This window comes from Citrus clementina, unplaced genomic scaffold (assembly GCF_000493195.1).
Source record: "Citrus clementina cultivar Clemenules unplaced genomic scaffold, Citrus_clementina_v1.0 scaffold_1, whole genome shotgun sequence".
NCBI lineage: Eukaryota > Viridiplantae > Streptophyta > Magnoliopsida > Sapindales > Rutaceae > Citrus > Citrus x clementina.
The window spans coordinates 16,711,293-16,738,607 of record NW_006263303.1 but is presented as its reverse complement, the minus strand read 5'-3'; the positions used below and the strand labels follow the sequence as shown (position 1 = coordinate 16,738,607).

The window sequence follows — 27,315 nt, the reverse complement described above, 5'->3', positions numbered from 1 at the left end:
ATTCCAAAATAAATGTCAAGCATTAGGAGAATATTATTACCCATATTAGAATGATAGAATCAGTTTTACATCAGTCAAAAGGTACTGTAAACACATTTCAATAGAGGAATGAAAACTACATATTTCCTGAAGCTATTTCAATTTTCAAACTGCTTTTGGAAGTACTTCCCAAGATGTTTTTTCCAACATTTCCTTCAAAGATCTGTCTGGACCTCAATACAGCCTTTTCCCATGCTGACGAAGGAACTTTCAATTACCGTGATCATGATGAACCAACTAATAACAGCTCACCCAGACAGGAATTAATCACACAGGGAGAAAACAATCTAAAGATCGTAAATGCGGAAACCTAAGAAAAACTACTTTCAAATAAACAGCATTACCATTAGTCATTTATTTTTGTTTTTAATAGTTACCACACACCCATTCCAACACAAATTTAACCTAATCTCCCTCCAAGGTCGGTGTAAGAGAGATTGAAGCACGTTAAACAACAATACCTAACGAACCTAATACAAGCCTGAATTCTCTAATTACTATCGTAAGTATAAAAGTAAAGGAGGTAAACCCCAAATTAATTATCAACCTATTTAGATTATCAACTAATGACTTTTATCTGGGGTTGTTAGACACTTCAACCAAAATCATATAGATTAAACATCACCGCTTGAGCTGTCTCCGAGCCAAAGCGGGGGCTTTCTTGGGGATGTAAACTTTGTAACTTACCTGGCCAAAATAACGATAATGTTATCAGACCATGGCATATTATAAATTTTTAGTGCAACATTAGCTTCTTATAGTTTAGAGATAAAGCTCTATAGTGTAAAGTCTATGACAAGTTAAAATGCTCACCTCTACCATTTCACCACCCCGCATCACAGTCATAGTCTTCTGCTGATACTGTGAACCTTCATTGGTTTCATCTTGTGGTTTCTTTGAGCTAGTACCTCCACAAGCCAATTGTGTGCAAGAAGAAGGATCATCAGAGGCAGAGACATTTTTAGTTTCCTTATCATTATTATTGTCACCAAGGGGATTCACAGTTGGCGTAGCTTCTACCATAGTCTTATCCACATTGTCCCTAGCGATGGAATCTGCTTGAGGAGGTCCTTGCAAAGTAAATAATTGTTTCTTGGTGGTGCTAGTACTAGATAATTCTGGCTTTGATACTAATACAACTGATGTTGGGTTATTAGTCTCAGAACTAACGTGCCCCTTGGGGTTACTAGCAAGAGCCAGCAGATCTGGTGGGTACTGAACATCATGCTTAGCAGACCCTTTGCCATTATCATTCCTGTCAGAAATCTTGTCATTATTTATTGAAAGATCAGCAGAAGCGCTGCTCCGCTCCGCTGCGTAGCTTGCACCTAAAAGTTCATCACCATCTCCATTGGAGAATCTATTTTCTGAGGATCTGGAATTTATGGTGGAGGGTGTGTTCACTTCACAAGAAATCACATCTTTCTGAGTAATAGGAACCTTTGCATCTGCTTGGTAGCCCCTCCGGATTCTTAGATTTTCCAAGGCCTTTTGTCTTAATATTGATTCCAAATCATAACCATCAACACTGCCAGAATCCTGGTTCCTTTTTCCCTTTACATCATCATTCATCTCAACCCTATCGCAGCTAGGATTGCTTCCATCATGACCCTCACCGTTCCTGTGACTTTCTGTGACTTTACAGGTTCTGATGTTAGAAACAACAGCTTCTCCCTTTACAATTTCTTCATGCTTTTTCTCTTCAGATGCAACATGTGAATTATGGACTAATTCCCTCTTACTACCTGCATCAATACTATCATTGCTTCTGCTAGAAGGGTAATCATCATGATCATATACCATCTCTTCTTTATGCTCATCATTGAACATCCCTGTCACGTCCTCTCCTTCTCTGACAACAGTGATAACCGATCTGAGCCGCCTCGAATTAGCCTCACCTGCTAATTTATCCTCCACATTATGATCACTATATTCACTAAATTGACTGCATAACGAAGAACTTCTCGACCTTGACCTCCTGCTTTTGCTTTCGTTTTTCCCCTTCACCAGTCTCTTCCCATCTTTATATTTCCTCTCAGACCTGCCTCTATTCTTCTCAATTTCACGCTCATCACTGCTACTGTTACACGTTGAGCAACTCCACGACCCACTACTTGAGGAACTAACACTCACACCTCTCCTAGACTTCTTCTTCTTCTTCTTCTTTTCAAGCCTTTTCTTTTTCACCTGAAAGTCATCATTTTTCTTTGACCCTTTCCGCTTTTTAACATGCGGAGAATCCTCAATCCTTTCACAACTAGAGGACCGTCTTCGCCTCTTTTTACTGACCTTAACATCTTTCTGCATTCTAGAACGAGACCTTTTACTCCTATAATCACCCTCAGAACTAGAAGATGAAATAGACACTGAACTCCTTGAACCATCACTATCACTTGAATAAGAAACAGAATCATCACAACAGCGAACCTTCTTTAAGTTATTACTTCTCCTGGTTCTACTTTTTCTTCTTTTCTTAATTTGAACCTATACATCCAACACACATCCATAAAAATTAAAAAAAAAAAAAAGTTCGGCTTCTATGAAAGAATTAAACTTTGTTCAGAAAATACTTCAACCAATCATAATTATTAATTAATATTTCATCAATTACGAATAGTGCCTCATTGAATTACTTCGCTAAGCAAAGTAAAATCTGCCAATCTTTGAAGTACAATTGATAGAACATGAAAATAATAGTAGAAAGCAAAAGGAGAAAGAAATTACCTGAGAGGAAATCTTGGATCGTTTCTTCTTCTTAAGAGAAGAAGAAGGTGACTTTCCCATTGGGGTTTCTTTATTTGACCTGCAATAACCAAAAAAAATAAACCAGAGCGCGTTAATGGGCTTTTAAAATATTAAACAAAAAATGTAGAGGGAAGAAGGCCGGTAATGGTAATTGGTAAAAGGCGACTGCTTTGCTCTCTCTCTCTCGAAGAACACAACACAAGAAAGAGAAAAAGCTACCGATCGTGCCCAAATAATTGATTCAGCAGCACCCAGACGACCGCTGGGAATTAGGAGTTATGACCGAACGATTGCGTTTTACAACTGTAACTTCCAGGTCCATTGATTTGGATCATGGGCCTAGGAAATCGTATTCTATATTTGTTTGCAAAATTAATATTTTAAGTAGGGTTAAGTTATGATTCGTATTCTCTAACTTAGAGTAACTTTAAAGTAGTCATGTCTTTTTAAGTATGGTTTAAAGGTAAGACCAAATAATAGTTATTAAAAAAATTGTTTATAGGTTCAAGTGAATCTTATCAAATTTTTTGAGACATTAAACAAGGTGTATTATAGTATTTAAGTTCATATTTGATGTTATTAATAAGCGGAGAGAAATTTACTCTAATTTTAAAGGGAATGAGACCCAAAAGGCTTGAACTCATTCCTTCAACATATGTTGAAGACATGAGTATCACTGAACTATAAAGACGTATTTAAGTTTATAATTGTTATTGAATAAACCTCTTTTAATAATGAGAAAAAAGTTCAATGATACGTTAAAAAAAAAGGGTTCTCATCCACTGTCGTCTTTGGTACTTTGGTTCTTTAACAACCTAGAAAATAGGTTGTGAAAAGAACAATAATACTAATTATTAACAAATCAACAAGGTTTTGTGATTGCTACCTGTCTCATATTATTTTCTTTTATACCCTTTAAAATAAGATAATATTGAGATAATATAAAATTAAAGGTAAATTCTTGTTTAGTCCATATATATATATTAGATTAAGTACACATTTAGTCCCTAAATTTCGAAAAATGTCTCAAGACACCCTTACTATTAAATATTTGACACTCATACCTTTATTTTTTTTCTTTACTTTTACGACAATATCCTTACTGCAATTTTGGGAACATTAACTAATTTATCTACAAAAAAATTAATTAATTAATAAATTAACCAATATTTTTTACTATCATATTAGCCAATAGTCATTTATTAGCAATTTAACCAATAATTATGAGTTTGAGAGAATTAGTATTTTCATACCCTTACAACAATCTTACTAATAATTATTTATAAATTAATTAATACCAACCAACTTTAAAAAAATGTTTAACACCTTTGCAATAATCCTGCTAAAAAAATTGTATTTATTTTTATTTTAGTTTTAGGATTAATTTAATAACTAACTTTTTATAGATAAATTAATTCATGTCCCCAAGAGTGTTGTTATAAGGGTATTATTTTAAAAGTCAGAATAAATGAGGACAAAAGTATAACACAGCTGAATAAATAAGGACAAAAGTGTAACATATTTAATATAGCGGAAATGCCTTCAGGAACTTTTCAAAATGTAAAAAGTAAATGTATACTTGAGCCAAAATTTGAAAACTAAAGGGATATTTACCCTAACATTTAACACATCAGATTGTAAAAATAATGTTTGTACAAAAGTTTACATATGTAGCAACTAGCAAGCAAGCATTACTCCTTTAACAGAATCATAGGCAGAATCAAACGGCCAGGAAGGCCGGAACTACATTATGGCTCTCCTCATGTACCCAATGTTTGCAAAAGTTAGAAGACACAATGTGTGAGAGAAATATGAACCTGGAAAATGGAACAGATAACACAAAAGTACATTAGCACTACTTGTCCAGATTCGAACTAAAGTGCTAAGGTTGTCCCAAAAAGGTATACAGCCCATACATATATATACAATAGAAGTGCATCTGTTCTTATTGTCAAAATATTTGGTACAACATTTTGTAGAAATGAAGCTACAAACTTTGCAGTTTCTGAGCTTCACTCTTCAGCGTCACTCACACTTGGACGGGTATCAATGTAGACTTCTGTTGAAAAGTCGATTTCATCGACAATCCTCCCTCTATTATATATAGAAACACATATAGTTACAGTGTAAATAAAACTGCCAGCTGGATGCCAACCGCCAAGCCAAAAGAAAAAGGGTATTTGAATGTATAAAAGAGAGACATATCTCATGTACCTTTCAAGAACAAATTTTCCTTCTTTGTACTTTTGGCTCTTCTCGCGTGCTGACTCCTGTAGGGGAATGATAAAAAATACAAACAAGAAGTTAGCACGATCCTTCCCAAAATATAGGTGTGTGTATGTGTTAAGTACAATGTATGTGTGCAAACATGCGAGAGAGAGAGGGATACATATTTCCACCCAACGATTTGACCACAAGAGCAGCAAAATATGTCTGCTACAGTATGCATTCCCGAGAGCATCAGCCTCTCCTCCGAAGCTCCAACTGTGATGTTCACACTGAAATACAAACTCCATACCATTACAAGTAAACTCAAGAGTGTCCGTCTTGATTACGATTTGCTCCTCTGAATATAATTATTAAAAGGATAGATAACAAAATGGTAGCCAACTTGACTTCTTTCTTGCATGATAGATGGAAGAAAAACAAGATCACTTGTATGTATTCTCAGCCTCTTATCAAACAAGTTAAATGATTTTCCAAAGAATGACAATGGATAAGACCCATTTGAACTCATTTCATTGAGAAAATGATCATTGGCACAGGTTTCAAGATTGCACAGCTCCATATTTCTACGACTGATACTAGCAAGAGTAAATTCTCAACTGGCCCCATATGTCAAAATAAAACAAAGTACTCAACATACAAGTGCATTTAATATATCATACACCATTCCATGGATTGACATAATGTAATATTAAAAAACAAAGATTTCAAACATGGCCACATGGGTAGGAGAACACATAAAACTTGGTTCTTGTTTTGAGAGTTTCAGACATCTGTAACAATCTAATAGCAGTATATCTTTACATCATTGCAGAGTTTATGAAAGAATTTCAAAAGATTTGGGTCATACTGCAGACAAAAATCATTTGAATAGTGCCAATAAAAAAAAAAAATTTACATGCAGTTAAAGAACATCATGATTGTTAATGCTTTCAAAAGGAACAATAAAGAAAACATGGATCACAACCAAGTAAAATGAACAGTAAAACTAGCATAATTCTTCATAAATTAACAAAGTTTTGTGTTGAATCTATCCACAAAGGAACTTACGCGCTATTGAAGAGATATGCTTTCCCTCTGCGACAATGAAAAGCCTGACCAAGTCAACCAAAACGAATTTATCAGTCAAGCACAGCGCTACAATTACATCATCTGTGTATAAATTAACCAAGAAGAATCAGCAATTTAAAAGCAAGTCAGACAAATGCAAGAAATAAACAAAAATTGCATCATTAGGACTTCCCGCTGAAGATATAAATTTGATGAAGTAGTGTATGACCACACCTAGAAAAAGAGGGCTAAGGCTGAAGTCAGCTTATCCGCTTGTCCTAGAAATGGAGTATCGGTCCAGGAGATTGAAAAGCAGCTGAGGGTGCAGAACTTGACTTTCATCCATGATGTGATGGGTCAAAGATTACTCATTTAAGCTTCACAGCCGATTTACATTCCTTTTTAATATGGGAAGCGGAAATCTATCAGGTTTTCTTAAAGGGGAGTTTTTTATGGATCTTTTGTAAGATTCTGGGTCATATGCGAGCAAAAATAAAAATGTTCTTTGGAAGCTTTCTAGGAGAAGTTTAAGCTTAAAAGCTTTTGAGGAACTTAAACTTTCTGACAAGGATGTCAAGCTTCTGATTGATAAGATTACAGCAAAAAGTTAAATATTCAGCAACTTTCTTTCATATGCTGGTAGATGGCGATCAGTTCAATCTATTTTGTCTACAATTCAAGTTTACTAGAATAGTGTGGTTATTTGACCAAATCAAGTGAAGAACAAAGCAGACTGGGTTTGCAAAGCTTTGTTGTGGGATGATCCTTGGAAGGCTTTGTTGAAACAGAAAATAAAGTGGACTGTGTTAGAAGCACAAACTCCACTAAAAGGGACAACCAGAAGGAGCTTGCTAAATTCCTAATTGGAATTCAGTTATAGAAACAGGCATTTGGATACGTGGAGCCTCTTTAGTTGTCTCAAAGATGAATGCAAAACTATTTTGTGCAGCATTTACCATTACCAACTTGAATAAAATTTACGAAAAAAAGTTGGTGCCAACTCCATACTTTAATGATTCATCTGATGTCAGTGGCATTCTCGTTCCGCCCTGTTTATGGCAACAGCTTTCTCCAAAAAGTCATCAGCAACCCAACCTTGAATTATCTCCTTAATCCTTACTCTCACCACTGAGCACAGTGCAATTATCAGGGCCAGAATACCAAAAAGATGGCCATTACAGAGGCTCATTTGTATGGCTGCAACTGCAAGACCTCAACGTAGTTTGGGTAGGAAAGCAGTAAACAAAATCACCACCAAGTAGATAAGCCCACCTCCCTCGACATTTTCAATACATATGGTGAATCTTTATTCCATTCGCCGAGGACATAATTTCGAAACACACCATGATTAGATTAAACAGGCACCCCTGCCTATACCAAGATCATGTACAATTTTTAATTAACTTAAGCAGGTTTCAATGCATTCAATTATGTACCATCTTTCAAGTGAAGGTTTCTAATTTCTACACCATTCATGATTTCACATGCAATTCTGATCTTCTAATAAACAACACATTATTAATTAAGAGCACATAATCAGCAAAAAATGTTACTTCTCATGTTCCATCAACTACTTGAACGCATAGCAAACAATTGAAAGACAGTAATAATAATAAAAATAATAATAATAATAAACATAATTAAGTACCCGGGAAACAAGATCTTCAGGAAGGGCCAAGTGGGTTCTGCAGAACTTGCATCTGTAGGACCTTCCATCTAGCTCCACCACAAATATTCTTCCCATTTTTTTTTTTTTTTTATCTTTTTGCTCGTTGCAACTGAAATCTGTAAAACCCTTTTATCTTTTCGCTTCTTGTTCTTGTAACTCAAACGGCTGCCTTGAGTTCAGTTTTGGATTCAGACAGTGTTTAAGATAAGACACGACGCATTTTTTCGGCTTTCAGGATCTGTTGCTGACATTGCCCGGTTAGTTTCGTGACGTCGCATGATTGGGCTTGCTTCTGTTTCAGATGTTAATAGCCCACATATCCCTTCAGATTGGATCGAGTATATTTTGTTGTCAAAATTGCTCTCCAATATTTTATATTTTGTTGCCAAAATTACTCGCCAATATTTAGTATGTGTAAATCACTGCTTCTGCATCTGAAAAGGATTGGTGTAATTGAAAATCCGTGGGTGTACTTAGCAGCTTTCCCCGGTGTCAATTGACCCGAGCTACGTTGTGTGCTAATTTTTCAATAAAATATTAACCGTGGGAGAGAGTTTTGAGTGGTAGGGACATAATGAATTAGTTGTTTACTAAAAATAATATGTAGACTACTAATTAAAGGTAGACAATGAGCCGTGCCGTCTCCGTGCCGTGCTAAAAAAAATCCATTAATTTTTTTTTCTCTAAGCTCACAATCACATGCCCAACGTATTTAAAAAAGTCCATATGTCCAGCATGTTTAAAAAAATCATGTATCTGGCGTGTTTTATTTAAGTTCGCGTGGCTGACATACTTTTTAAAACTCATCAGCTTAATAATAATAATAATAAAAATTTATTATCAGTTTATTATAATTTCACAATTATATATTTAATTTCACAATAACTAATCATAACACAATAATATATAAATTTAATTCCATAGATCATAATAATGATCAATTAAAATTAAAATTACAATCTTGAAATAACAATTACTTAAATTAAATTTTACTAAAAAAATATATTAAAATTTTGAATTTCAAGATATTTGTAAAATTATAACATTTTATATTTACTTTTCATTAAAAATTTTTTACTTTGATATACTTTGGTCCATGTGCTATTTATGGGCCACGGGCCGCGTGCTAACCCACCAATGAAGCGTGCTTGTTACGTGCCTTTTCGAGTGTCTTACTTTGGCCCATCCTCTAATCGTGATGTGTTTTGGCCTCCTCTAATTGTGCCGTACTTTTTAAGGCACATGTGTCTAAAATTTTAAGCCTGGTCCAGCCCACATGTGTGTCCTACAGAAACGTATTCGTGCCATATAGACACGTGCCGTATGGACACATGTCATGCCACATGCCACCAGACTCATTAACCATCTCTACTTGTAATTAATTAATATAAAAAAAGAAAAAATTTTATTTACATGAGAATAGCTCAACTAATTTGACTCTTGCAGCGGAAATGAGAGGTAAAATGATTTATTCCCCCTCATACTAATTTACCTACCTTTGAGGTAAAATCGAGACGCGCGTTGCGTAATTTCCCTAACATGTCACTCATTGAAGTATAAGTCGTCATCTCTTTTGAAAACTAATTACTGATTAGAGATTTAATATTAAATTACTTAATTTCATCTTTTGGTAGTCCTTAAAGTGAACGTTGGCCCTCTATACGACCAAACAAATTTAGACAAAATCTGTTTCAAATATACATTTATATTTAACATGCATAGTTGTAGATGTTATTAAACTAGATTAAACTTCTTGAAATGTCACAAGAAGTCCGGTATTTGAGTGAGTGGGAAAAGAACATAAACAATTCTTAATTTCTATATCTTTCTAATTTTTTACGTCGCATTCATCTATCTGAACTTAAATCTTTTTATGAATGAATGATTTTCGACAGTTGCTGCGTTTTTTTTTCTATTCATTGAGGTGTAGTTCTAATTGGGTGCACTAATCAATTTTTTTTTTTTAAAAAAAAAAAAACAATTCCGCACCATTCGTGTTCAAAGTTTAAAGTTTTCTTTCAATTGGGTATCACAATCCAAACAAATCGTAAACTATATTAATTAATCATCAAATTCTATACGTATGTGTGGAGCTGGCTAAGTTACAGCATCTGTAACTTACAAATGCTGCTTCAGCCAACCCCCAACCTTGCATTTGCATTGCTTTTTCTCTGTAAGTGGGGACACGTGTGCTATTCGCTTTGGGTTTGTATATGATACAGATGCTGTAACATAGCAACCTCCGTTTGTTTCGTAGTGCTTTCTTCTACTTGTCCAATGCTCTCAGTCATCGTCACAAAAGGCCAAAACCCCCACCGAAGGCAGCATTTTTTAACTAACACGCCCGTTACACGACAGCCCAATGAACTGCAGCTTTAATGCGGGTCACTCACTGGAGTCGGAGCGAACCTTTCCCTATCCGCTAAACTCTCAGCTGTTGCTTCTCTTGGAAGCACGTCCGCAGGCTAACACGTGGCTAATTTCCGTGCGTTAGCCGACGGCCAGCCATCAGCTGTCTGTCGTCTTCGACACGTCACCACCAAACCGCCCGCTTATAGTTTTTCAAACATTCGTACAGATACCATGTGAATCTTTACACGTGGAGACAGACGACTGGTGGGAGAGGTATTGGCTTGATGGCTTCATTATTAAAGAAAGAAAACCGCGGTGTTCGTTGATTCCAGACGACGACAGGCAGTCCGGGACCCACAAAAAAATGCGGCTGCCGCGCCTTTTCTCGCGAGACTGATTCACACGTGGATCCATTGAAAAATAAACACTTTTGAAAGTGGTTTTTGTTTTTTTATTTTTAATAAAAATATTGGTATTGTTTTTGGTCTTTGATTTTTTAAGATTGAGCGCAATTAAAATTTTGTATTCTTACTTTATTCGCCTTTACCGCCATTTTGGGTGTTTTCTTCTTGTTTTTTTTTGAGTTAATACTTTGTGTTCACTCCTCTAACCAAGAATAATACATTTATGATTACTTTATTTTTTTCATTAGAGCGAATATTAAATTTTTTATTATCATCTGACATTTCTTGAACACGTAAATAATAATTCTATATTTCGATTATAATGAAAAGTTTAGGATAATTCTTATTAAATTCTTTGTAAAATACACTTACGTAAACCAATCCTACACATTAAGAATTTGTTTATTAAATATTTAAAATCTGAAATTTTATTCATTTCATTTTTAAAAAAAATTGACTTATTTAACTTTTTATAATTTATGTCTGATTTTCATATATTTACATCTAAATAGAAAAAGTAAATTTTTTTTATTGTTATATGAATAAAAAAATGTTTGAATGTGAATTAAATATTATATCCCCAAATTATCTTCATGAAATATATTTATTTCTTAAACTATAAGACCTAATCTTTTTTTCATTTATTTGACAAAGACATAAATGTTAAATAATGATGTTTAAATTTTTTAATATAAATAAATAAAATTCATTTACATTTGAATATTTAAAAAAATGTGCCATTTAAATATTTATATTCAGATTTAAAAAAAAAATCAATATGTTCTTATTTTAAATTAAAAAAATAAACGCTACCTAACTTTCATAACTAAAACTTGAAAACAACAAAAAATCTAGTTCGAATGAATTAAGTATGCCACCAAGCCACCGATAGCCATTAACCGTTTCAAGTCCTCTCCATTTTGAAAGTTCAATCATTTATTTTTTTCTATAATTTGTGAATAAGACTTTATGTAGTTATGAGTATATTACAAGTCAATTATTTCAAATTTTTTTATAAATTTCAGATTGTAATATTTGTAAATTATAACATTAAAAGAAAAATCAACTGTTAATGTTAAAAACAAAAAACGAACATGTTTTAGAAAAATGAATAAAATATTCTTTAGAAAAAAAAAACAATTGCTTTCCAATCGGACGGTGGAGGTTCGCAATAATTTAACTCGTATCCCGACAAGTACCTTGTGAACACGGAATTAGTCTTCCATGGCCCCCACATTTGGACGCCTATCGCGGAACACGCTGATTCGGTGTCGTATAACCCAGCGGCGGTTTCACTGTCGGTGCCGCCTAATAATTAATAATTAGCAAAATCAATAAATAAGAAAAACCAAGAAACAGCCAGCCACAAGAAACTCATTTCAAGTTAAATGATGACTCTCCCACCACACGCTTTCCATTTTCATTACCAACCGTCTGATTTGAAACACCCTAGGAATCGTTTGATGGGCAGACATGATAACAAAAGAAAAACAAGTAACAAAGTTCGAGAATCACGAGGAGATTTAAGTGGGGCCCACTTTTGTTTCTCGCCATGAAGCCGCCCCTCTTACCCGCTACTGAATTAAAAAAAGTAATTAAATCAAGTGGGGCCGCAAGGGGTGACGTAAGCGGAAAAAATACTAGTAGCGTAAGCTGCTGAACGCCGATTCTCTCGCCGTTTCGCAAAGCATGGCTTCTAAGTATTGCATCTCACGACCCGACAGCGCCGGCGAGGCGGCGACATGTTTGTACTTGAATCACACCTTTTTTTTAATTAAAAAAAAAATTAAAATTCTACACGTAAAATGTAGTAAATAAACAAAAATAAAATTTTTAAAATTTAATTAACAATTAGCTTGATTGTAGTAAATAAATATAACATAAATTTTAATTGTTGCATTTATGGGGATAGAAGATGGGATACTATATTCTAAAAAAGTATGTCATATCTCTTCAAGCTTGATTGAGGACTCCCAATTTAGGCACCATCAGATGAAAATAAGTAAAAAAAAGTTACTAATAGGGGTATAAAACTAATAACAAAATCTTATCAAGACATTCTTTTTCATTGTTAAGTAAATGAAATAAATATTACGTTTCGATTGTAAAACATATCCAGATAGTCTATGAGAAGTGACAGTTCTTACTGCATTCAAAAGTAATGGATAAACTTTAGAATTTAGTATTTTCAAACCGTCCTCCATATTTGGGTTGATGATTTATTTTTTTATCTTCCTAATAAAAATAAAAAATATATATTTAAATTTTAAAAAATAATAAGTCAATATTTACACCAAACATAAACAGTTTTCATCTTTGTTCATCGCCAGAGTACAATAATTTAACCCAAAAAAAAGTTTTAATTTTATTCATGCATGTACTTGACTTATCTGATTTACATCTTTTTATTTGGTTTTCTCGGCAACCAAACATAGGGCATTAATTAACTTGAAAAGATGGAATTGTTTTTATGATGAACGAGAAAATCATTGAATTTGACTAAAACACTTAACACTCAAAATCAAACATAGATCATAAAAAAGGGTTCTCACTTCTCTTATATCATTTGACTAAGCATTAAACACATATATATATATATTTCTAACGGCAGCAGTTAAAAACAACGTGGAGTAACCGTCCTAGATTTTCCAGTTGCAAAAACAAAAATACGAAGATCGACCAAAGGATCTTGCTAGGGTCACTATATACACATCACCATCGCCGTACACGTCAGCATTAGCTTCAGTCCAAAAACTCAAGCCACTTCAGGTGGAGGAGGGAGATTAAGATCAAGATCAAGATCAATCAATCTTCTCTCAGACGAACGAGGATCGTAATCAACGACGACCGATGACGAATCGGAGTCGCTCTGGGTCCCGCCGGGATAAAAACCAACACAGCGTGCATCACGGTGAGTCGCAACAGTACCACCGGAGGAGAAAACGTCGAAGAAAAGGACCGGACGCGCCGTGGCGACTGGGAGGCACGCGCCGGCATTACGGTAGCTGTTGAGAGCTAGGTTTAGCTGTGGCAGCGGCTGTGGCTGTGGCAGCAGCGTCGGCGGAGGAGGAGAGGATGACTCCACGGTGCTGCTCTGGCTGGGGCTGCGGGCGAGGGTGCCAAGGATTTCGTTTGGCGTTGGGAAGTTTGTCTTGGCTTTGGCGCCGCGGAACTCACGCGCTGCTGCGTCGTAGGCACGTGCTGCTTCCTCGGCGGTGTCGAAGGTGCCGAGCCAGACGCGGGTTTTCTTCCCCGGGTCCCGGATCTCGGCGGCGTAACGCCCCCACGGCCGCTTCCTCACTCCTCTGTATCGGATCTCCATATCCTTCGAATTCGGATTCGGGTTAGAGGATGGTTTGTTGAGCTTATCTCTCGGAGCCATTTTGAACAGAGGAGCAAGTTGTTTGTTAGCTCTTGAAGGAAACGAACGAGAGCAGTGGCGGCTTTTATAGAATAATATGCGGGGAAGAGAGAGAGAATGTGTGTGTGTGTGTGTGCGTGTGTGTTTGTGTGTGTTAAAGCGACACCGCTTTTGTGGGCGCTTGTTGTTGGGTACAGTAAAAGCAAGAGATGTGGTGTGGCTTCCCTTACACGAACTAATATTCAGTTCAATTATGTTGCCTAATGAGACTACGCCACGTTGTGACCTTAGGGATTCTTGTTATCGTTGCATGGTCGAAATATTTAAGAAATTTTCTATCTTATCTTATGGCATTCAATAATCCTTACGCACCTTATATTTAGTAGACATTTATTTATTGAGTAATGATACAGCCACAAACTCTTATACAAATTTATTTTGTACAAACTGACGTGGCATTAATTCATTGGTTAAATGAAAATATAAATTAATTAAAATAAATTATGTGGGCCAAGTGATATTTAATTCAACCAATCTTATCATGCCACATCAGTTTGTACAAAATAAATTTGTACAAGAATTTGTGGCTGTATCATTATTCTTATTTATATGACACCAGGATTAAATGCCGATATTTTTAAACGAATTTTTTACGTAATTAATTTTTGATGTACATGCACTAACTAAAATGGCCCTGGATGTTTATATTTACATTGTTGAAAAAAGAAAAAAAATATATTAATGAGAGCCTGTATTTAATGAAAGCCTACTGAAAACGCTAAGGGCGCAAGCACGCCACTCACGTGCTACGGCGCTTCGCTTTTTCACTCGGCGCGGTCAACGATGACTTTGACTCTGCTGTTCCAAAAAAAAAATTATGGGCTCCAGACGCCCTGCCGCAGCCAAACGTAGTGGGTCCACACTAGACATGATAAATGTTGAGCCCCCTTACTAGTAGACGCGTGGCACGCGGTTTCCCTAAGGAAACGTGGCAGCAAATAAGTCCAAGGGCGGCTATGATAACGGCGGTTATGACGGCAAGTCTGTGTGCCGCTTTCTGTTTCTCTTTTTTAACAAGAACGGGAATAACGGCGGTTCATCTATTTTTAGATTTTTTCTTTTTCTATTTTTGATTGATGATTTGTCGGCTTTCTCCGTCCTCTGGCCGCGTAAATCGGATCGTATCCATCCACCCGATCCCGCGGAGATGTTGACTCACCAGAATCGGACGGCTATTATGGTGATTCCCGTTGTGATTTGACACGTGTAGATAAGAAGTCGTCGTACAGACATGGGAATGAAAATAGTCAGTGCTGCTTCATATGAAATTCTGCCACGTGAATTTTTTAAATACTAGTGGACAACTTAATTATTTTAAAATTTTAAATTAACATATTTTTTCAAGGTGTGACTTAAAACTCTAGGATGCAATATCTGCACCATACATCCATCCATATTTTTTTTTTTTTTAGGATTTTCTTAAGTAATAGTTATTATAATTTATACTTAAATTTTGTAGTATAAAAATAAATAAAGAGCAGAGACACTAGATGAATCAATGATGAATTTTATTTAACTGTAAGCTACATTTATGTGACGCCCCAAACTAAGTGTAGTTTAGTAAACCAATAGAAACAACACCCCCACTCGTTGAAAACTGAAACAATTGTCCAAATTTAGCAGAGAATAATTCAATGTTGCAAATGGCAGAGAGCTCAAAAATATTAATGAGTTAACTTGTATTTGTATGGGTTTGGAAGCATGAACTTGAAGATAAGCTTCTTATTTATTTAATTTTTACCCAATTAAACATAATCTTTAATTTTAATTTTAAACAACCATGGGATGCTTTGTAAAAAGAATAAAAAAATATAAATATAAATAAAAACACACGCACACTACCATTGGATTAAGAGTGCGTTTGAGATTGAGATACTATAGTTTTTAAGGTACAGCTGCTGTGGAAAAAAAAAAGTGTAATTATGAAATTAAAGTTAATAACATATAGTAAATGTAAATTTTAAATAATAATGTTGATAAAATTATTAAAGATATAATAAATTTTTTATTATACAAGTAAAAAATTATATCAACATACCTTCCAAAATACAACAGCTAATGTTTACCAAATACTTTAGTACTGTAACTTTTAAGTTACAGTTGTCCAACTTCAATTTTAAACGCACCCTAAGTGACCTTAGATTAGAATTTTCATACCTTAAATTTGTGATTTTTTTTTATAACAATTTTGTAAGAAAAGTACTTATATTAACTATCGTTAGGCAGTATCTATTGATGCTAAAGAATTTAATTCTTTTTGCCAAAGATTAGGGGCAAATGTAATTACCTACAACATTGCTTTATCTCATTCCATCTCTCCACAAATTAAATGGGACCATGATATTTGGATTGCTGATTACAATAATATTGCTTTTTTCTCGCCAAAGTAAATTCATAATATTAGTTGCAATCCAACACTAGGTAGGGAATATATATATATGAATAAAAATTTCAATTCCTAATTGAGATTCGGGATTTTGTATCGATGGAGATGGGATTGATCCACATTATTAGGACCAATTTAAAAGCAATGGGATTCGGGATTGAAATTGAACCCAATTGTAATTTTGGGACAGGATTAAGATTTATCTCAAGATTTCATAGGATCCCAATCTGCTCAATTATTTAACAAACAATGTGTTCAATTTTATTTTTTCTTTAACATTATTAATTATATATTGTGTAATTTGCAATGTTCTTTATTTTTTTCAATTATATTGGAGATAATGTTAATTGAACTGTTAATGGAAACACATATATTTTATATATATTAAATTTTTAAATTAAATCTAATCAAAGCATGTAAACAAAATTAAAATATTAATTGAGGTGGGCCATTCGGGATATTTGTGATAATTGAGAAGGGACGGGATTTTGAATCGTCTATAATTAGTTTTAACTTTGATCCCACAACTACAAATTCTTGGCCATCCCAGCTCATTGTCATCTCCATATTTAGGGGACCTATTTAATTAAAGGGATAAATCTGTATTTTTTTGAAAAAATATAAGAAGTTAGGGATTCAGATGTAATTACACATTCTCAAAATAGAATCAATCCAAACGTGGCTCGGGTAAAACCGACGAACAAAATGCGTTGCCGATTTCGACAGTTGAAAAGAATTTACCGGGAACACTTCCAACAGAAATTCAAATTCCATTCTCAATTAACAACCCAATTCTCAAAACTTCAATCTTGCAACTCGGTTACATCACATAAAACCCTAATCCCCATTATCAATTTGCAAGCCAGAAACTCTGAGTTTCTTTTTCTGGGCAGAATCGAAACAGCTCAGTTGGTTCATTCACTCGCTAATTCTGATGAAAAGTCCGAGTTTCAACGTTACCCAGGTGATGAAATAGCAATAAATGTTCAAAATATTCTCAAGACCTGTAGCGTCAGCACAAAAGGAGAAATTGAGAAAGCTCTGAACCAATGTGAGCTTACACTAACTGATGATTTGATTGTAAATGTTATTAACCGTTATCGTTTTGATTGGGAAGCAGCTTATACATTCTTCAAATGGGTGTCTAGAGAAGGTGATTATTCACCCGGGTCTAATGTTTTCAATGCGATCCTTGATGTTCTTGGGAGAGCGAGGCGTTTTGTGGAGTTGATACAAGTGTTTGATGAAATGCCTGACCTAGTGAATGAGAAAACTTATGGAATCTTGCTTAATAGATATGCAGCTGCACATATGGTAGAGGAAGCAATTGGTGTTTTTGATAGGAGGAAAGAGTTTGGGGAATTGGATGATTTGTCTGCTTTTCAGAATCTATTGTTGTGGTTATGTAGGTACAAGCATGTTGAAGTGGCTGAAACTTTTTTCGAGTCTGAGAAGAATGAGTTTGGTTATGATATAAAGACAATGAATATTATTCTCAATGGATGGTGTGTGTTGGGGAATGTTTATGAGGCAAAAAGGTTTTGGAAAGATATAATTAAATCTAAATGTGAGCCAGATTCTGTTACTTACGCAACTTTCGTAAATGCACTAACCAAGAAGGGGAAATTGGGGACAGCATTGAGGTTGTTTCAAGCTATGTGGGAGAAAGGTCGTAAACCTGATGTGGTTACTTGCAACTGTATCATTGATGCACTTTGTTTCAAGAAAAGGATTCCTGAAGCTTTGGAGGTTCTTAGGGAAATGAAGAATAGAGGTTGTCTCCCAAATGTCACAACTTACAACTCGCTGATCAAGCATCTATGCAAGATTAAGAGGATGGAAACGGTTTACGAGTATTTGAATGAAATGGAGCAGAAGAATGGAAGCTGTTTGCCTAATGAAATAACTTTCAATTACCTGCTCAAGTCTTTGAAGAAACCCGAGGAAGTTCCTTGGGTATTGGAGAGAATGGAGAGAAATGGATGCAAGATGAGCACTGACACATACAATGTGATTTTAAAGTTGTATGTAAACTGGGATTGTGAAGACAAAGTAAGACATACATGGGAAGAGATGGAGAAAAAGGGGATGGGACCTGACCAGCGATCTTATACCGTTATGATTCATGGGCTGTATGACAAGGGAAGGTTAGAGGATGCTCTATCTTATTTCCATGAGATGAGATTGAAGGGAATGGTACCCGAGCCAAGGACTGGGATTTTGGTGAATGATATGAACATCAAGTTGAAAGAGAGAGGGGAGCAGGGCAAAAAGGTGATAAAACTCACAAGTCTAGGACTAAAAGGGAATGCATGAAAGAAAAAGGGAGATGAAATCTTGATATTGGGGAATTCCTATGAAGCACAAAAATTCCGAAAAAAAAAAAAATGTTTTTCCAGTTTAGGAGTTAGTATTATACTCTTATTTGAGAAATTTTTCTAGTTGAGTTATAACAGTCCCTGCTAGTAGTTATAATTATATTATGGAATAAACGCTTTGTCTGAGTTTCTCAGTTTACATCCATCAAAAGATGTCATAAGCTATTGTACCTATTCAGCTTATACTCGGTAAAGCTTAACGTGGTTGCTATTGTAGCATCAAATTTATCTGCAGCAAACAGCTTAGCCATATTAAACAAGCAAATGCCAATGAGCAGATGTAATAAGTTCTAATCGACAACTACAGTTTCATTTTCTTAATTCATTCAACTCAAGATTGGTTATAAACAGCAGCAGCGTATCATTCAATGGTCATATTTCTCACCTCTTTTCGCCCCTGTAAACTCAACATGACATCTTATACTAGGGTCATATTTCTTGATCTCAAGTTTTACCTTACTCTTTGTATTCCTCATCTTGGCATAGAAAATTCCGGGCCCAGCAGATGAAACAAGCTTGATGACTTTTACATTCTTCTTCTTCCTTGTCTCTCCTCACCCTTTCATTTTCCCTGCTCCTCTTCTGATGGGAGTCACCACCCCTTTTTATACTCTTCTTCTGTGATTAAAAAACATTTTATATATCAAAAGATTCTAACACTCAAAAATGATGATGAATGCAATGCTTTTAGTTTAGAATTCTGTGCAAATAGAAACAGCAAACTTTGATGCAAGCAGCGGCACACCCAGCTACACTGAATCAACTATATAAAGTAAAAACTGGGAAACACTACAGTTCACCAGTTCAGTAAAACCATTACTAAAGTAAATAAGAAAAAGAGTAAAAAACACGGAAGGGTTTTTCTATAACCAAATGCACTGTTAAAACTCACTTTTGCCTTCACACACAACCTCATCATTTTACTGTTACAATTTGGTCAGCAAATTCACACTTTCAACAAAATAGTAAAATTGCTCATTGGATGTTAACTAGAGATACGTGCCCCTATAGGCCAATCATTTATCAACAACACATCAGATGAAATTATACTTTACAAGAATCCTGATCTTTTCTTCTTCACAACTGGGTGTCTATGTCCATGGCCAAGCTTATAACTTTATCAAATAATTCTTGATTTCATCTTTATCCACTAATCATTACTACGGAATTGTTTTGACATGCAGATCAAATTGTTGAAACGGGCATGTCCAATGACACATAATAAAAAATGAACAATTTTCTATTTGTGAGACTTTGAAGAAAAGACATCAACTTGCAAAAGTGGGTACCTTTCTCAAGCTGGAGTTGGAAGCATATCTTCTTGCCAAGCAATCAACGATTGTCGAGTCGGCTTTTCAAAAAAATAGGTCACTAAACCCCTACAAATGAACATTTCCCAGAATTTTAACCCAGATAACAAGCTTTACTGAACCATGCCTGATAATTCAGCTTGCATACACAGCTTGGTTAGAAAACAAATGGGTTGACTCATTTTTAAGAATCGACAACAGTTCACACAAAAAGATTCAAACATTTCTAGTCCAGTCTCTTGTTTGTGGTAGCGTTAATATTCCCAGCAATTAATCAGAGTGAACAAAGAAAAGGTTACTTATTTTCTAAGAAACAACTACCTTTTACAAAAAGAGACCTAACTTTTATTGTTTTAGCCTCTTGTATTTGGTGGTTTTCACTCTCCCAGCAACAAATCAGAGTGAAAAGGGAAGGTCATGAGTAACTGCAACAGAAAGAGAAAGGCATAACCTTTGAAGAAGGGAGCTGGCTAAGTTACAGAATCTGTAACTTACAGATCCAGCTTAGCCAGCTCTTAATTGGATGCATTTGGATGGTTTTTCCTCTCTCCTCAGGACACGTGTGCTCTTCTCCTTGGGTGTGTATGTTACAGATTCTGTAACACAGCAACCTCCTTGAAGAAGACATTGTGGTCGAGACTTGTGGAGAAACTGAAGGACGTGAAAGTGGTCAAAGTTGACTGAGTTGAAAAAGAAAGGTGGGTTTTGGAAAATGTGTTTCTTGGCTTGCAAGAAACAGCAAAGCAACGAAGAACAAATGCCATCTTTGTCTCTTTGTCTCCTCCTCTCTGTATAATTGAAAGTTTGACGTTGACGTTTCCTGTCCTACTATCTGTAGCTTATCATGAGACTTTTTGGATCCACGCTATAATGCATCCGACAAGAAGCAGGTGTGTCATTCTATTTACAAGGAAATGAAAGTGTCACACAAATGTCAACTATAGTGAATTGCGTAATTAAATTCAACATATCAAATGAAAACAAATTGCATAAATAATTTATCATATAAAATGAATACATTATCAACTAAAATAATCACAATGTCATTCAAGGAACACACTAAACAAGTACATTGTCCAGCAATATTACTAAGTAATTATACAAACTACAATGACTGAAAAACGAAAAGTCTTCATGTAGATTCAGCTATCATTCCTTAGATTCAGCTATCATTCCTTATGTTCTACATCTCTTGAGCTAAATTATCTCGCCAAATAATCCACTCATTTGAAAGCTCAATTGACTCAATAAATTGTGTTTCATCAACATTGTCTCGAATTCCATCGTTATCTATTTCTTCTCCCATGACATTGATGAGCATTTCCTTTCTTATGAAATTATGCAACATACAACAAACAAAAATTATATGCCGTTGTGTTACAATATCATAAAAGACAGGACTTCTCAATATAGCCCATCTCTTCTCCAATATCCCAAAACATTGTTTAATCACAATGCAAGCACTTGAGTGTTTCATATTAAAGAATTCTTTTGGCATATGAGGTTGTTGTCCATCACGAAATTCGCTCAAATAGTAACATTCTCCTCTATATGGTGAAAGAAAATCCATCCCATTAGTGTAGCCAGCATCAACCAAATAATAATAACCTATTAAGAGAATAAGAAATCATCATATAAAAAAATTATTCGCTAAATAATATATCCTTACAAGCTAAAGAAAAATTGGTTAGATGTATTACCATGAGGAACTTTTAACCCATTTCTTCTAGTTAAGGCATCTCTTAGCACGTGCATATCATAAGTTGAACCTTCCCATCCTAATAAGACATATGTAAATTGCATATCTTGGGAACAAACCCCAAGACATTTATTGTATTCTCATTTTTCCTAGTTCTATATCTTAGTTTATTGGGCCTCTGAAACGTGAAATTCTACAATAAACCATTAAAAAAATAATGAGTTAATCAACGAAAGTGTATTAGAGAAGACATTGATTTGAAGAATTATTATACTTACTGTAAACCACTTCCATTTTGGTTCCGTTAAATCCTCCATAATTAGCTCAGGTTTTTTCCTAAACTCCTTTTGACATCTAATCATTGCCTTCAAATACTCTTGGAAACATTTGCTAACTGTTCTTCTGAATCTTTTGATGTTAAAACCAACAACCCCATTTTTCATGTGATATACTAAAATCGACAAAAACATTACAACCCCTCTGGAGGCACATTTATACTTCTAACCAAACTCCCTTTTCACAAAGAAGCTTACATAATTTGAAAAATGTTTGTCTATCCTTTCTTAATTGCGACAAACATTTCACATCACTTTCAAATACCAAGACATGCAAATGGGACAATTGTTGGTTGAACTCTATATACCGAATTTGGACATTCCAACCTCCATTCATAAGGTAAGTGAAAATAGGAAGACATAGCAGTGCACACATCGATAATCATTTGCAACATGACAACTACCTCTTGTATAACTACCAAGACTCTCTTCTTTTTTGCTAATGAACAAGTCATCCTATAGCTTAATAGGGAAAAATAGGGAAAAGAAAAGAAAATTAGATAAATAACATTATAGGCAGTGACGTTAATAATAAGATAAAAGATGCAGTTGTCTAGTATGAAGATAACAAGACATTTTGATGTTTGAGACCAATGGTACATAAATTAAATGTAAATATAAGATTATGATAAACTAAGAAGATAAGTTTAGGACCCCCAAAAAAGAATAAAACTAATAAAAAGTTACAAATAAAAGTCAGCAAACATTGGACAACAATCCCAACAAAAAAAAAATCATCTAGTTGTTGAAATATTATTGTTTTACTATAATAGAACAGCGAGCAATTTGTTGTTTATTGGTCATAAGATTCAAACTTATACAAGAGTTAACCTTATCATTTGGATCCACACTTTGGTTTATTAATTTTAAATTTTTGTTGCTTATGCAGCAAGGACAACAGTGAGTGATCAGTAGTAGTACTTTTAGAAAAAAAAAATTAGTACTAAAAAATTGACTAATTTGGAAAATTTTTCCAATTTAGTTTCGTATTATATTCTGTTGAGTGTTAGAAAATATATATTTATAAAGGAGAAAATCGTCATTTTACAATTCAAGTCTTACTAACACCCTTACTTTTATGTATTTAAGCTTCTTGTGATTTAATTACCTGTGTTTTATTTTAATTAAGTATTTTATGTATTTTAGGGGCATCATGGTCATTTAACAATGAACGAGAAATCAGACGGCAAAACGGACATCACTTTTGAACTCAAGACAGTCGAAAACCTTAGGAAGAGCATAAAAGGAAAAATATCATTGTTCACATGTATGACACTATTCACATGTACGATACTGTCTATGATACTGTTCACGACACTATTCACACATACGGAACAATGACGTGACATTGACCGATGATGTGGCATTGACTGATGAGGTGTCACGATTCTATTGGACAAAATTTATATACACTGTTGATCGGTGACGTGGCAGCATGTTAGTGGACTAAAAATCGCACATACGGTACATGCATATACACAGGATTATTTTCAACCAAACCGTGTCACTGTTCAAACCGCGTGGTCAAACCGCGTACTGTTGATTGATGACGTGGCGCAATCCTGAGCGTCCAAACTATTTTTAATCCGATGGTCATGATTTACTCAATGTATCTATAAAAAGGGAGCCTCCCCCCTAATTTGATATCTTTGAATCCATTTTTGGGCTCTATTTTCTGTAATTCCTTCTCCATCTTGTATTTTCTACGTATTTTAATAAATTTCTATTTTGTCCCTAGTTCAATTATGAGTAGCTAATTTTCTTTCAAGCTTGAGTTGAAGGTAAAGTCTCAACATGTGTCATGGGCTTTATTTGGTAAATTTACTTTCTCGTCCCCTCTAATTATTGTGGATGTTTTGACTTTTCGTCGACAAATAATAATAATCTTGTCTAGATATAGCCCTGATTTCACCGGCTCCCTAGTACAAGGTTATTATTATTTGGCACGATAAGTCCTTAGCACCATATTGATTAGAGTGTGGTTCATGAGGTGTGGATTCCTCCCTCATGATTTAATTGACACTAATAAGGAATATTTAACCCATGGTGCATGTTGATACGAATCCAGATACCCAAGTGCTTCATTTCAATAGATTTATCTTCAATTTATTCTCGCCATTTTAATTTAAGTTTTAGAATATTCCAAATTATTTCCACCACAAATCCAATTACCCAATTCAAAAATTAACTCTACACGTGATTAAAATCTACCTCCTCGTGGGATCGACACTCGTTACCATTAATCTATTCTACAATAGATTCGTGCACTTGCGAGTTCAATAAAATTTGCACAACAAGTTTTTGGCGCCGTTGCCAGGGAGGTAAGTTATTTTAATTCGTAGAATTAAGTTTTATGAATAATTTCTTTTATTTCTTTTCTTGTATTTTTTATTAAAAAAAAGAAAAAAAATGAATATGCATTTAGAGGTAATAATTTCTTTTCTTTTTTTCTTCTTTAAAGTTTTGTAATTTAATTTTCAAGTTTTTTTTTGTAATTTTTGTTTATCTTATTAATTTATTTTTAGTTAATTTATTTCACGTATTTGTTTTAGTGTTTTTATAGAAATGTTTTAACAGCGTGATAAAGTTAGTACCGTAATTTCTCCTTCTTCTTTATTTTTATTTGTTTTGTTCCCATTTATTTATGTTCTTTGCATGCATGGTCGAATGTCATTATTACCTAACCTTGAGTCTATAAACCTTGAATTAGAAAAAACATTGCGCACACACAAATAAGTTACAAATAAAATGGATTTACAACAATAAGCACCACCACATGAGAGGCCATTTAAGGACTACTTTAGTTCCTTAGCTAATTTGAGCACATCATGCATAAGATACCCAAATGTAGTTGCTAGGAGTTTTGAACTAAAACCTAGTGTCCTAAATTGTCTCCCAATATTTTATGACCTAGAAAATGAGGACCCATATAATCATTTGAATGATTTTCATGCTGTTTGTCAAACATTTAAATATGATAATTTTTCAGATGATGATGTTAAACTTAGACTATTCCCATTTTCTTTAAAGGATAGAGCTCGTTCATGGCTCAATACATTGCCTGCTAATAGCATTGCATCATGGGAACAAATGGTAACAAAATTTTTGAATAAATATTTCTCAGTGCATAAAACCAATGCTATTCGCAGGGAAATTTCAGAGTTTACCCAAAGAGAAGACGAGCAGTTTTTTGAAACATGAGAGCGATTCAATGGGCTACTCTTGAAGTGTCCACATCATGGGTACACAAAATGACACCAATGCCAATACTTTTTGGAGGGATTATTGCCGAATGTGCAAGAATGACTAATGACAACAAGTAGAGGAGAGCTAATGTCAAAAAATGCATTAGAGATTTGGAAATTCTTCCAGCGGCAAGTGGATAATTTCCAACAACGGAGTCGGTCATTCAGGAATGCTAAAAGAATTAAAGGAGTGAATGAGGTTCACATTGGCGAGTCAACTTCGGGAATCAAAAAAGTTAAGGAGATGGTTGAAGGTCTCTCAAGAACAAATAGCATCGTTAACGACTGCTAAATCAACAGAACCACATGACCATGACTCATACTCAGATCAAGCCAATGCCATAGGTGTAATGAGAAAACCATCAAATTACAACCCATACTCCAACACATATAACCCTGGATGGAGAGACCACTCCAATTTTTCATGGTCTCAAGGATTCCAACAGAATGGACCAGCAGCTCCAGCTCCACCAATGCAACCAATTCTTCAAATTCCTCAAGCCTCTCAGCCACCATTTAGACCATACAATCAGAACCAGAACTACTCTTAACCCAGACCATGGGATGATGTATTCCAGAATTTCAAAAATGTTACTCACTCTACGATTGAGCAACAAAACCGCACCATTGATGGACTACGAAATGAGATGAGAGCAGGCTTCAACTCACAAGCCCAATCAGTTTCAAGCCTCGAGAAGATGGTGGGATAGCTTACTTCTTCAGTTCAGACCTTGGCAATGACTGTTGAGAAAGACAAGTTTCCAAGTCAACCAGTGCATAATCCTAAAGGAGTGCATAAAGTAAGTATCAGTTTACCACAGCAGCATGGAGAGGTCAAAGCAGTCATGACATTGCAAAAAAGCAAAGAAGTAGACAAGAAAGTGGAGATGCCAGTGACAAAAGAAAATCAAATTGTACCTGTGAATGTTGAGGGCTCACCATCGGAAGAGAAAGAAGAAACCAACCCACGAGAATATGTTCCCAAAGCTCTATTTCCTCAGAGGTTAGCTAAAGGAAAGAAGGGAAAATCCACATGTGAGATTCTTGAAATCTTCAAACATGTAAGTGTTAACACCCCTTTGCTTGATGCTATAAAATAAATTCCATCTTATGCCAAGTTTCTTAAAGACCTTTGTACTAAAAAGAGAAATATTCATGTTCAAAAGAATACATTTTTAACAGAAAACGTTAGCTCTATACTTCAACACAAAATTCCTCTAAAATGCAAAGACCCAGGCTCCCTCACTATCTCATGTAGTATAGGGAACCATACAATTGAGAATGCTTTATTGGATTTAGGAGCTAGTGTAAATCTGTTACCATACTCAATATTTGTGAAACTTAAACTGAGAGAATTACACCCAACTCCAGTGGTGTTACAGCTCGCAGATCGGTCCACGAAAATACCTTGTGGTATTGTAAATGACGTGCTTATCCAGGTAGACAAGTTTTATTTTCCTGTTGATTTCATTGTAATTAACACTCAACCAATACATGATTCAAGAAAGCACATCCCCATTATCCTAGGCCAACTTTTCTTGGCAATTGCTGATACTCACATTCAATGCAGGATCGAAAATATGCAGTTGTCCTTTGGCAACATGATTATGGAGCTAAATATCTTCAACATTGCCAAACAACCACACAATGCAGATGATGGAATTGTTGATGTTGATTTAATAGAAGCATTAGTTGATAATACTTTTCTTTCAAACCTCAGTGATGATCATTTACAAACATGCTTAACTCACTTTTGTTTGGATTTTGATATTGACAGATCGGTCGATGAGGTCAATGCTCTACTTGACTCAGCACCATCCATGGACACTAATAAATGGAAGTCAAGAGTTGAACAACTAACACCATCAGAGAAGAAACTCATCCCATCATCAGAATCACCACCGAAACTCGAGCTCAAATCATTACCCAACACATTAGAATATGCATTTTTGGGAGAAAAAGTACTATGCCGGTAATCATCTCATCATCCCTCAATGAAGAACAAAAATGTAAGTTATTGGATGTTTTAAAAGAGCACAAAGGAGCATTAGGATGA

At 34.9% G+C, this 27,315-nt stretch overlaps 4 protein-coding genes and 1 non-coding gene across 7 annotated transcripts; 1 reads left to right on the top strand and 4 right to left on the bottom strand.

Moving 5' to 3' along the window:
* Nucleotides 1-14: 14 nt before the first annotated feature.
* LOC18054030 lies at nucleotides 15-3,114 on the bottom strand. 2 transcript variants are annotated; one of them, XM_006451722.2, is made up of 3 exons: nucleotides 2,764-3,114; nucleotides 853-2,523; nucleotides 15-726 (listed from the first exon to the last, which is right to left on the bottom strand). In XM_006451722.2, the coding sequence occupies exons 1-3, from the start codon at nucleotides 2,821-2,823 to the stop codon at nucleotides 661-663; spliced, it is 1,797 nt and encodes a 598-aa protein (XP_006451785.1). In that variant the 5' UTR covers nucleotides 2,824-3,114; the 3' UTR covers nucleotides 15-660. The 2 variants fall into 2 exon arrangements, with proteins under 2 accessions (XP_006451785.1, XP_006451786.1); XM_006451723.2 differs by having other exon boundaries at nucleotides 15-276.
* A 1,387-nt stretch (nucleotides 3,115-4,501) lies between these two features.
* Nucleotides 4,502-8,113, bottom strand: LOC18054029 (protein yippee-like At5g53940). 2 transcript variants are annotated; one of them, XM_024178659.1, is made up of 6 exons: nucleotides 7,709-8,113; nucleotides 6,061-6,104; nucleotides 5,174-5,282; nucleotides 4,999-5,054; nucleotides 4,780-4,878; nucleotides 4,502-4,601 (listed from the first exon to the last, which is right to left on the bottom strand). In XM_024178659.1, the coding sequence occupies exons 1-5, from the start codon at nucleotides 7,802-7,804 to the stop codon at nucleotides 4,797-4,799; spliced, it is 387 nt and encodes a 128-aa protein (XP_024034427.1). In that variant the 5' UTR covers nucleotides 7,805-8,113; the 3' UTR covers nucleotides 4,502-4,601; nucleotides 4,780-4,796. The 2 variants fall into 2 exon arrangements, with proteins under 2 accessions (XP_024034427.1, XP_006451784.1); XM_006451721.2 differs by having other exon boundaries at nucleotides 4,502-4,878; nucleotides 7,709-8,111.
* Nucleotides 8,114-13,013: 4,900 nt separating this feature from the next.
* Nucleotides 13,014-13,929, bottom strand: LOC18054028 (ethylene-responsive transcription factor 4). Its single transcript, XM_006451719.2, has one exon. The coding sequence runs from the start codon at nucleotides 13,865-13,867 to the stop codon at nucleotides 13,241-13,243; it is 627 nt and encodes a 208-aa protein (XP_006451782.1). The 5' UTR covers nucleotides 13,868-13,929; the 3' UTR covers nucleotides 13,014-13,240.
* A 3,051-nt stretch (nucleotides 13,930-16,980) lies between these two features.
* LOC18054027 (putative pentatricopeptide repeat-containing protein At3g15200) lies at nucleotides 16,981-18,949 on the top strand. The gene has a single exon (XM_006451718.2). It carries the CDS (start codon nucleotides 16,998-17,000, stop codon nucleotides 18,606-18,608), a length of 1,611 nt encoding a protein of 536 aa, XP_006451781.1. The 5' UTR covers nucleotides 16,981-16,997; the 3' UTR covers nucleotides 18,609-18,949.
* A 6,206-nt stretch (nucleotides 18,950-25,155) lies between these two features.
* On the bottom strand, nucleotides 25,156-25,259 carry LOC112095971. The gene has a single exon (XR_002904131.1). It is a non-coding gene; the product is annotated as a small nucleolar RNA R71 (small nucleolar RNA).
* Nucleotides 25,260-27,315: the final 2,056 nt, after the last annotated feature.